At 41.1% G+C, this 12,350-nt stretch overlaps 1 protein-coding gene across 2 annotated transcripts in view; it reads right to left on the bottom strand.

Moving 5' to 3' along the window:
• Ranbp17 (RAN binding protein 17) overlaps positions 1-12,350 on the bottom strand; it is a 341,764-nt gene that overhangs the window by 70,489 nt on the left and 258,925 nt on the right. For both annotated transcript variants that reach the window (XM_037200543.1, XM_037200544.1), the window contains 2 exons: positions 8,194-8,301; positions 5,625-5,707 (listed from right to left, as the gene is read on the bottom strand). In XM_037200543.1, the coding sequence (XP_037056438.1) occupies positions 5,625-5,707; positions 8,194-8,301 (191 nt within the window). The remainder of the gene's footprint in view (positions 1-5,624; positions 5,708-8,193; positions 8,302-12,350) is intronic.

Genomic DNA, 12,350 nt, shown 5'->3' with positions numbered 1-12,350 from the left:
AATAATCCTGCATGACCCAACTTGCATGTGGAATAATAGCAAAGCCTGCATTTGGGTTTCATGCTAAATGAGTAGCTCTTAGCTACTCTTGCCACATAAGCAGAGGAAACAAAAGGAGAGGGTTAACATGTTGATTTGCTTCTTTCATACAGAAATCTTTTCTATTGTCTGTAGCCATCACATAACATTGTTATACTCCTTAAATATACCCAATCAAATTTATTTTAAAAGGATTAAGTTGGAGCTAGTATGTGGGAGTCCGCAAAAACTTCCTAGTGAGAGCTGAGCTTGCTTTACACAGCAGGGCTGCATTAGGGGATGGCTTGACCACATGCCAGGTGTCTGGGATGCTCTGCACTTGGCTGTGCTGGGGGGAGGCCCTTTGCTCCACCCCTCGGCATTCCTTTAAAAGCCCTTTAGTAGCAACAGAAGGGGCTGGTGGGTTTTGTCTCAGGCCCTCCTGAGCTCTCCTGTGTTTCTAACTGTCTCTTTCCGTTATACTTCTATCTACATACTTCTCACTTCTCCCTCCTCAAGAGTACCCTGGGGGAGAAGAGGGAGCTGGTCTCTCTCACTGGTGAGATGACTTACAGGGTGTCTACTGCCTGATGACCTGACTTTAATCCCTGGAGCTTGCATAGTAGAAGAGAAACAACTCTTGAATGTTGTCTTTTAACCTCCACAGACAGACAGACAGACAGACAAGATATTATATGTGCATGCACATCCATAAATAATAGAAATGGATGTTTACTTTCACTTAGGACTCTAGCAATTTTGAAATCTGCAGTTTTCCTGTTACATATCTATTTTTTAATTAAACGCTTTTTCTTTAAAAATTTTTATTAGTATTTTGAAAATTTCATACAATGTGTTTTGATCACATTCATCTCCTCCTTAGACTCCTTCCAGACCCAACTTTGTGTCCTTGTATTTTCATCTATCAAATCCAATTTGTGCAGCCCACATATTTGTGAACAACAACACCAAAATTATATGTATGTCTGTGTGGGTCTATTACACATGAGTGTCCCACGCCTGTGTAGGCCAGAGAGGGTGCATGATTCTCTCAATTGGGGTTACAGGTAGTTGTGTGGGTGCTGGGAACCAAAGTCTGGTCTTTGGGAAGAGCAGCAAGTGTCCTTGATCACTAAGCCACCTCTCTAGTCCCATGGAGCTCTATTCTTATTTCTTCAAAAAATTCTGCCTTCCCTGACCCTTGAATTTAAAGGAAAAAATCTCTTCCAGGCTTCTAGAGCACTCTGAATACTTTTCAAACATAACATAGAACACAGCGTACTGTAATTCTTCATTAATCCGTTTGGATCACTTTTCAGCCTTAAGTCTTTTAGGGAAGAATCTGTGTCCATCCCTCCCCATCCCATGTTTATCTTCTCATCCCTTGTAACTTACAGTATCACACAGTACATGCTCAATAAACTTTAGCTGCATGGATGAAGGAAGTCATTAGTATTTTGTTTTTCTTGTGTGCAAAGGAGGTTTAGTCTAATACTTGTAGTTTCTTAGACTCACCATGGAGTAATCTTTAAGGCCTTTCTTTTGTAAGTTAGCTGGATTTTGGGGTCCTCAAGGCATAATCATCCTACTGCCTACACAAGACTTTTGGGAGCTTTACTATTTGCATGCTATACACAAAGCAAAGACTATCGCCCATAGCCCTGGATAGTCTGTTTCCAACAACTTATTTCCTGCTGGCATTTTACAAAATCTCTAAGTATTTCAAGACCAATGTGGCCTTCATCTATCTTCCTGTTACCACTTTAATGTAAATATATGACCACTTCTGTATGCTGTATGCCAGGAATTATTCTCTTAATGGGAGACATCTTTATAAACAAATCAGTTTGTGCAACTATGTAGCTGGGTATTTCTGGCTAGGTCCCCTCTTCGGTTTTTTTTTTTTTTTTTCCTGAGGAGCTTCTGTGGTACTTTTACAGACTTCCAGGGCTCTGTAAATCCCATTGAGTAAACCACTGGTTTGTTAGCTTGGTCACAAGGAGTAGCAATGGTTTGTATAAAACTTTACAAACTCAATTTATGAGTGTTAAAGAAGCATATGTTGCTTCAAGATGAAGATTCTTAAAATTTTTTTGAGATTCTATCTATCTGTCTGTCCGTCCATCCATCCATGTATGTGTATGGGTATCTTGCCTACCTGTATGTTTATGGACCACTTGTGTGTCTGGTGCCCATGGAGGCCAAAAGAGGGCACTGGATCACCTGGGACTGGAGTTACAAACAATTTAGAGCTATGGGTGCTGGGAATTGAATCCAGGTCCTCTGCTGAGCCATCTTTCAGCTCAAGATGTAAATTTTTTTCAGTGAAGAGAATAATCATAGTTTATTCCAGCTATTTTTAAAGTTTATTTTTTTTTTTTACAAGTCAAGCTTCCTAAAAATCAGCTACCAAAGGAAGAAATGTTGGCCAGCCTCATGAAAACGAGCAGTATTTCTCCCCTCTGTGCACTCTTCAACCAACAGATGTCACTAAAGGTACCAGTACCCAGAGGCAATGGGAAGAAAAGATTAAACAAATGGAAATTGAGCATAAAAACATCCACTTCTTAAAACTGAGAAGTAGGTTTCCAGAGTAATAACATTTATTACACTGCATGCAACATTTTAACCAAAAATTTAGAGAAAGAAATTTCTTTTATTAAGTTGCTCAGGCTGAAGGATCATTGCACTAAGTTTTGAAATACATGTTCTTGAAGCAATTTAAAACTCATTAGAAATAATAGGCTAGGGCTAGTAGAAAATGTGGTAAAATTTAATCCTCATCCAAATGTTACCTGGGCTGTACAAACAGGAAATTGTTTTGTGCTACTGTGGCTAACCTCAGTGCTGACCCTGAGCTGTAACAGCAAGAGCAGCTGAGAGCTGAAGCAAAATTAAAAACTTACATCAAAGTATATCATGACAGAATGTAGATAAATAAAACAGCATATCAAAAGTATTATTTTTCTGCCAGTCTCACAGAGCAGTGAAGAAGAGATGGTCCATAAAATGTGTAATAAATCAGGTGTATTAAGCAATGAGCCCTCTCTAGTACCGCCCCATCCCCAACTACCCAAACATTATCCAGGAGAGATGAAGCTCCCAGGGAGCTCAAAGAGGATGGGGACAGAGCCCTTAGGTTCCCGTCCTTCACCTTGAATACCCAACAAGTGTTCCACGCCCTGCTCAGCTGCGTTGCCATTCATCTTCCAGACTCCGAGATGGCAACCGCGTGATCTCCCTCCAACATGTATGCCAGATTCTCCAGAGGAAAAACATGGCAAGAAAATAGTTCAGACCTCAGAAGGCTGGAAGTCAGCATGGGATTCCATGGAGGATGGGGGACAGTCTTGCATTCTTCTATGTGAAGAGTGTGTGTTCAAGTCAATGGTAACACAGTTGGAGGTAAATTTTCCCACTTGGACCTTTGGTTTCCCTTAAGTTTTAGGATGAAAATCACTAAAATACATAGAGCTTGTCATAAACTTCTTAAATCTTCTCAAGAGCAGGGAGGGATATGAAAAATGACTATAGTCTATAGTCACCCTGATTTCCAGTGAAATTCCAACCTGACCAACTGACAGCTACACAACACCTGGCAAGCTTCTTAATGCCAACAGCTTTAATTTCAGTTTCGTGTTACAGTAATCACAGTGGATAGTATGGTAGTTATAGTAACTGTCTTCATCAGGTTTCCATTGCTGGGAAGAGACACCATGACCACAGCAACTCTTACAAAGGAAAACATTTAATCGGGGCTGGCTTACAGTTTAGTTTCAGAGGTTTAGTCCATTATCCTCATGGCAGGAAACATGGTGCGAGCAGACATGGTGCTGAAGAGTTCTACAACTTGATTCACAGGTGACACAAGAAGAGAGTGCCACACTGGGCATTGCTTGAACATATAAAACCTCACTCTAAGCTCACCCCTACAATAGCACACTTCCTCCAACAAGGCCACATCTCCTAATGGTGCCAGAATCTATAGGAGCCACACCTATTCAAACTACCACAGTAATTACACTGCTAACTGGTCCAAGGCCTCTCAGGACAGGATCTGACTCAATTCTTTACAACCACCTCCAGCTTACCCAGGGTCAGGGAACCAGCAATACCTGTCCTGAGGACTTGAGGAATGGATGATAAATGACTTCAGAGAGCATTTGTCGTCATTTGCATCCTTGATGATAATCCTTCTGACTGGGCTGAGATGGAATCTCAGTAGTTTTATCTGCATTTCCCTCATGGAAATACATTGAATTTCATTACGTTAAAAAAAATGGTTTGTGGTCCACTCCATAGGAGGGAATCCATGTCTAGTACTATATGCTCAGCCCCAGATCCATGAGTGAACAGGTCTCAGGCCCCACTGCGGAATCTACACTGCCGCTTTGCTGAGCCAAGCCACATCAAGTCATCTAGATACCACGCTTATACCTGCAGACAAAAGCTACTTACTAATCAGAGCGGCCTCTTCCTACAGTGAATGGAAATGACTGCAAAGATCCATGGCTTCAAAAATGCTGCAGATAAAGGGTGGCTGAAGGCTCTACCCTAAACAAGACACCACCCCCTCAAGGCTCAGGGAACACTGCAAAGAAGAGGCAGACAGAACCAAAGAGCTGAGCAGGAGTGGGAAGGGCTGCAAACCCCATCTTGGAAGCATGACACGACCACGGCAATATCATGAACTCCCTGCAGCTGTGTGTGCTGGCGCTGGGCCCACAAAAGTCTGGCCCTCAACAGTCAGCTATGGGTGGGGAGGGACTCCTGGAGCCTCTACTTACTGAACGTCTACTGGAAACCAACTGATTCTGGGGGAGGGCGGCGCTCAGCTGTGTCCCCACTGGTGGGTACAATGCCCACAAGCTCTGAAGCTTAGTTCTGAACCCAGCGTCACACCACTTCTACAGGACACAAAACAAAATAAAAACTAACAAACACAGACAAGAGTACTAAAAGGAAGGGGCTATCAGGGGAATATGGAGGGTCTGGAAAGACAGTGACCAGTGACCAGAACATGTATGAAATTGTTAAATAAAAAAGAAACAAATGCTTATAACTCAAAAAAAGTCTCAACAAGAAAATTAATGAAGTTGTCTTAACTGGCAAGTGTTAGGGATAATGGTAGTTCTTAGGCTTAAACTGCTAAATAAATTGTAAAAAATTTTTAATGTAATTGACTAGAACAATCTTGACTTGGGAACTCTACTTCTAGTACTACAGAACCAAAATGTACTATTTCTTGTAATATTGTAATAAAACACTGACTGCCACTTGCCAGGGTATTGCCTGACAAAGTTGTCTAAGAATTCATAGACCCAAGACAGCAAATTCCTTGATATAAAATTGAGAAATTATGAACACACTATAACTTTAAAAAGTCTACTGTATTTTTTACTACTGACATTGGAATTTTATCCCAAAGAAATGCATCAAGTTGGCCAGGATGTCATTACCTCTCCCGCGTGATGCTTTCTGCACTATTACTCACCCCACAAATTCATACAGATACGGAGGTTCAGAAGAATGAAGCAGTGCGCCTGCTTCCCTCCAGGAGCAGGTGAAGGTACCCTGCAGAGAGCAGTGTGTAAAGAGGTATTTACCATAAGTGCAAATCATTTTGCTCGCTTCTCTGAAGAGAAGAATTCCATTAGGAGAGGATACATCAAAATTCAAACGCTGAGACCTAAGAAACATAGCAAAAATCAGACTATTCCTGCAGATAAAGAAACCAAATATCAGCATGTCTAGCAATTTCACTTACAACAAGCAGCTCAGTACCACTCCAATGGAACAGCTACTGATAAAATATGTACAATAATTTCTTCACTATTGGTTGATTCAAAGGGTTCATTTTTTTAATTTATCAAAATAATATTCTAATATTTTATATCACAGACCTCCTATCTCTTCTCCTTTCATGCAAAGTGGCTGATGGATAATTTTTAAAAACTATTATTAAGTTACAAACTTGCTATCTCCCACAGTGTAAATCATATCTTTAAAAAAATTCTAGAGTGACAGGAGATGCAGGATCTTTTAGTAATGCACAAATGGAAAATGGGTCATCTCACAAATGTAACACATTTCAAATATACTACACAATACAGACCATAGTTTCCACTGTACAGAGCTAAGCTATAAGAAATAAATTCCACAAGTTCTGAGAAAAACTTTGTTTCCCTGGCCCCCACAGGTGGAGAGCATTTTGAACAGAGTAAGGGATCCATAAGCCTTCTCATGTACTAGCTGCTTTTAGCCCCTCACTTGGCTCTGGCATGCTGCTATGCTTTCAAGATACAATGGACAATGGAATGTCTTTAAACAATGTTGCAAGAAACAAGATAAAATAAAACACCAACTAAATGCCCAACAAACCAAAAAAACAAAAACAAAAACAAAAAAAAAAACAAAACAAAAACAAAACTACCTCCCAAACCACAGGCAAAGCATTGCTAATGTTCTGTTTGCTAAGCAAGTTGCTGCTTTTCAAAATTAGTTTACTATTAAGTACCATAATAACTGATTAGAAAATGCAAACATGTAATCCACATTAGATTCTAGAGAAATCTGTACATAGTATTTCATGAAATAAAAATTCCTTTTTTGTTTTTGTTTTTTCAAGACAGGGTTTTTTTGTGTAGCTTTGGAGCCTGCCCTGGAACTTGCTCTGTAGCCTAGGCTGGCCTCAAACTCACAGAGATCTGACTGCTTCTGCCTTACAAGTGCTGGGATTAAAGGTGTGCACTACCACTGCTGGAGAAATACATATTCTTATATGGCAATTGTTGAGTCATCTGTGCTATTACCTGCTATGGCAGACACAAAATGCTTTATAACACAGAAAACTATTTTTTCTATTAAATGCTATTTTGTAATGTATGTCTAATTAACAATTTTAATTATAAATAATCCACATTTCTAATATTAAATATAAAGCCCATATTCTCTGAATATTTAAGGTACTTGAGAAAAAACTAAAACAAAACAAAAACTAAGCGCTTTTAAAAAAAGAAAATACATTTCTTTCACAAATCTTTGTCCATCTCTCATTTAAGAGTAAAAAAACTGAATTATTGCTGTGAACAACTCAGAAACAGAGTGAAGCTGAGCTGTAACCCATATTCCTTCCCTGCCTGGTTGTCTGCAGAGAGGCACTAAGGAAACAGGATGGCCAGTGACAGGTACCTGGTGCCAGGCCACATCCACAATGGCACATGTGAAAGACGCAAACACAGGAGGTTGCTGCAGTGCCCCACCCCTTTGCCAGATCGTCGTTAGTATTTATAAACACAGTGCTCTGAACAATCAGAAGGTCTGAGAAGTGTTGTGGCTGCAAATACATGTACCCAACACAGAAGGATGCTCAGAGGTAAGCAGAGACATCTTCACAGTTCCTGGGCAAACAACCATCTGCCAGTGAACTGCCCCAGACTCAATTTCCTTACTCATAAAGTATCCTCTTGCTGGGGATGCTGTGAATGTGTTTCACTGACTGATTGATAAATAAAATGCTGATTGGCCAGTAGCCAGCCAGGAAGTATAGTGTAGGCAGGATAAGGAGAGAGAATTCTGGGAGTTGGAAGGCTGAGTCAGGAGAAGCTGCCAGCTGCCACTGCCATGAGAAGCAAGATGTAAGGTACCAGTAAGCCACAAGCCATGTGGCAACTTACAGATTAATAGAAATGTGTTAATTTAAGATGTAAGATCTAGCTAGCAAGAAGCCTGCCATGGCCATACAGTTTGTAAGTAATATAAGTCTCTGTGTGTTTACTTGGGTCTGAGTGGGACTGGAGAAAACTCCAGCTACAACCTCTCAACTCAGAGATCACATTTCCTTATTTAAAATTCTACAGAATTTTAGCTAAGCAAAGTAGTTAAAATACAACCCCGCCTCCATTTTGTGACTTTGAGTATTTTAAATAACAGTGGCTATAGTCTTTCAACTTTCCCTATTTCCCAAAGTTTCTGTCTATGAAATATACTACTCATTCTTCGTCCTTTTCAGACCCACACCCCTACAGTATATGGTAACTTTCTTCCTTTCAAAGCTCATGTATATTGCTATCACAGACCGCTGTCTTGGACTCTTGCGAGACTCTGACAATCCCCATCAGGCAGCTGTGAGCTCTGCAAACTGCACAGCTGTCTGTGGACTGCACAGCTGCTTACCTGTTTTGCATCAGTTCTGCTAGAAGTTTTAAGATAGGAGTAGTACATGCTGGTTCTCCATACCATCGCTCAACAGCTCTCTGAAGAACTGGGAGATATGCTGGATACCTAGAAAGTCTGTTAAAGAATTTGGGACAAAGAACCTGAAATGTCGCTTAGTGATAGAAAACCCAACTAACATGCACAAAGTCCTGGATACCATCTCCCCAAGTAATAACAAAACAAAAAACTTATTACTGTAAATTAGTGGCATTTTAAAACAAGCAAGTAAACAAACAGAAATGCACATTTCTTTCGTTTCGTGGACAATGACATTGTATAAATTACTCTTTTTAAACTATACAGCTATACTTTTGGGGTAGTTACAAAGTTTGGACCTATTTGTCCCCATAAATTAAATTGTTTTATTCTTGGTATTAGGTGTAAGTCAAAGATATACTTTTAAATAGCATGTAAGTAATATGCCTAAAGAATTATGCTTAATGTTATAGGGAAGGAAAGTAAATTTAGCTAAGAGGAATAAAAATATATTTGAGTCATTTTTTGGGGGGCTTCTGAGTATTATACTGGGAAAAAGACTTCTTACTATGAAAAGTTAAAAAACATAAAAGCATAGAGAAATAATAACAGTAATTACTACAGATCTACCCCTGCTTCAAGATCACCTACATCTGTCTTTTTAATTTAGTTGTTGACGTCTCTGTTTTGGTACCACTGGAGCTCTAAGAAACATCTGGGTTGTTTGTTACCTGTACAAAGGATCTGACCTGCTATTAATGTGCCACCTTCTGGGCACCACATCACTCGTTAACTCTGTAGATGGTGGTGGTTCCAACCTGCTCAATGCCACTGTTGCTAAGAGTAAGCTCAACATCCATGCACGCATTCTTTCTCTCTCCAGGATCTTTCTATAACATAGCTCTGGCTGTCCTAGAACTCATCAGTTAGACCAAGGAGGCCCTGAACTCACAGAGATCCACCTGCCTCTGCTTCCTGAGTGCAGGGATTAAAGGTGTGTGCTGCTAAGCACTCTTGTTAATATATATAATAATATACCTCTGATGCACCTAGCCAGAAATGCACAGTATGAAAACCTGACATCTCTGCTGGCTTCACTTGGCCTTCTTCTTAGCAAATGGACCACATAGGATTAAAGTCTCAGATTAGAGCAGAAAAGCTTGATGGCACTGCCTTCACTTCCTGTTTTGCTAGGTCCTAAGTCTCTTTCCAAGTCACGTGTGTGTTTGTTTCAGATGAAAGTGCTGAACTGGATTACCAGTTCTTTCTGTGTGGTTTGGACAGAGTTCTATGGTGAAAAACCTCAACATAACAACACCCACCTGCCCTGTCACCCACCCACCCACCCACTCAAGCTCCTCATCAAGGCATAAAGGCTGTTCTGCCCTATGTACAGCTGGGCTTGGCCCAACTCCCTGCACATCATGGGGCTCCACCACTTGTGCCCATTTTCCTATATGCTGCTTCCCTCGGCCTCATCCCGTCTTCCAACAACCAGTTCCTGTTCTACGTCTCTGGGTTGTCTTCTCTATTTTTGTCAAAAGGCACCAATCTCTTCTTTACCTATGCTCAATGGGCACTCCTAATCACATCTCTCTGAGAATCAGGGCTGGCTGTTTGCACGACTTGCCTGTTCCATTAGCTTTGAAAGAGCTGAGATCCATGCTCCCCAACCATCTCTTCCCTCATATTCCAAAACAGCTGCCAATGATTCCTGAAAGCCTTTCCCAGCATCACTCTACCTGCTAGCCTACCTGGGTGGGAGAAGGCCTAGGTATGACTCTGCTGGCCCTACCACAGAACCTCTCTCTCCATTCCAAGCGCTGCGAGTGCAGAAACCAGGGTCGTCTCCTATGTACAGGCTCAGTACAATGCAGGCCTCAGTATTTGCCGTTGTAAACCTACAAAGGAGCTAGAGCCTACGTGGAGAGAAGTGTGTCTTTACTGTTTAAACAGCACTTCGTGCTGAGCTTTAAGAAGTCACTTCAGATAGTTTACTGTTTCTCTCTAAGTACTAGGAAAGCTGTTATTGTTTAATAGACACTAGATATTACATACTATGAACTGTGTTAAGGACCAGGGATCTAGAAATAAGACATAGTTTTTATCATACTTCATCAGAGTGGCAGGTATGTAAAGGGTGCTCTCCCAGTTTGGGAAAGAGATAGCCTAGGCACAAACTCTGGGACCATCAGGAAACAGACACAAACTTCCAAATCTAAGAGCACTGGAGGCCCACCTTGCAAACTACTCTAAAGATAGAGCACCATGGTTTTTTAGAGCATGCTGTATTCACACTGGGATAAGACCAGGGGATATGAGGGGATGCTCTCTTTTCTTTGTGGAATGAGAGCAGTGACAATTCTAATATGCTTCTGACAGAGGTGACTGCCACAGAGAAAATGAGTGATTATTGGAAAGCAGAGCAGAGGTCTACTAAGCAGGGAGGTTAAAAGGGCTTCGGAGTGAGAGTGCCAGGCTCAGATTACAGAGTGAGAATCAAAACCCAAGTTTAATTTTCCAGTGGCCTGGTGAGGACTACATATATGTGGGCAGGAGGAAGAGAAGAGGAGCCCTTAGGTAGAAGGGGCCTGGATCTAATTTCTTTCACCTAGATCTTCTCAATGAACACCAAAGGTCTGCATTAGACAAATGAAAAGAATCCGAGGCACTAATGGTGACATCAGCAGACAGGATGCTGAGTATGAGAAAGCAGCGAGCATCAGCTTTACCTCCACCCATGTGTCCTCCCAGTAAACCACCCAGTCATCATTAGTTTCTAGGGGCTGTACCACAAAGAAAAGTAGTAAGGAGAAAAACCACAACTGTTTTCTTTGTAGATTTAATAGTAGAAAAAGTGATCTATGTAATTTTAAAAAAGCGTGGAAGAAAATAAAAAGGGCCAGCATGATGGCTCACTGGGTAAAGGTGCTTCTGCTGCATCTGATGACTTGAACTTAATACTCAGGACCCTTGTGGTATAGGAAAGAACTAATTCCCAAAGGCTGTCCTCTAACTTCCATGTGTGCCATGGTGCGCGTGCATGCACGCACGCGCACAAAAATAAAATGAACATAATTAGGAAAGATGAGAAAGCATTGTAATACATAAAACAATGTGAGTTTTTTTTTTTTTTTTTTTTCATTAAACTGTTAGGGAATCAGGGTTTGAGGCTGTGGTCTAGACTAGAAAGAGTCTAGCAGTTCAGAGGCTATCTTAAGGCACTCCAGGAACATGCCAATGTCTTTGCTGTGTCCATGAGAGACATGTGCTGTGTGACACCTTTCCTCTCTCCTGGCTGGTAACCCATCTTTTCAAGCTTATTGTGACTTTTGGTTTCCTGGGAAACCTCTCCCATTTTGCCTAAAATAATTGTCAATTTTTCACAAATGTTCATATGATCCTTTACACATGTCTCTTTATAACACATGTGCACTTAGTTGGTCAACAAGGGTTCCTTTTGCATGCTTACTTAATCGCAAACTTCTAAAGAGCAGAAATTTATTCTTGCATTTCTTATGCATAAAACAGACATTCCAGAGCCGGGCGGTGGTGGCACACGCCTTTAATCCCAGCACTCAGGAGGCAGAGGCAGGCGGATCTCTGTGAGTTCGAGGCCAGCCTGGGTGACCAAGTGAGTTCCAGGAAAGGCGCAAAGCTACACAGAGAAACCCTGTCTCGAAAAACCAAAACCAACCAACCAACCAAACAAACAAAAAACCCCCAAAAAACCAAAAACAAACAAAAAAACAAACCACACATTCCAAAGAATGCTGGCTCACTGGTGGCTTGTTTAGGTTTTGTTTCTTCTCCTGTTTAACTTGTTTCACATACAATGCCAATTACTTTCTAATAGAGATATACTTCTGATTATGTTGATCAATCAGAACTTATTCTACAGGTTCCATGTTGCCTGTACAAAATGGGTATACATTTTGGAGTCTGACAGTCAAGAGTCCCAGACAACCTGTTTCTCTAACCATGAGGTAAGCCATGTCCTAATGAAGCATCTTTATTACCCCTCCTCAAGTGATGATCACCTGAAACGGTCTCTTCTTAACTTTCTAGGGTCCAGTCTTACCTGACCTAGCAAGAGTTAGATGACAGGGTCACCTTTACAGGGCCTTCCTGACGCCCAG

The sequence above is a fragment of the Peromyscus leucopus genome, chromosome 8b (genome assembly GCF_004664715.2).
Source record: "Peromyscus leucopus breed LL Stock chromosome 8b, UCI_PerLeu_2.1, whole genome shotgun sequence".
Lineage (NCBI taxonomy): Eukaryota > Metazoa > Chordata > Mammalia > Rodentia > Cricetidae > Peromyscus > Peromyscus leucopus.
Note: the sequence above shows the minus strand (reverse complement) of the source record. Positions and strands in the feature narration are given on the sequence as shown.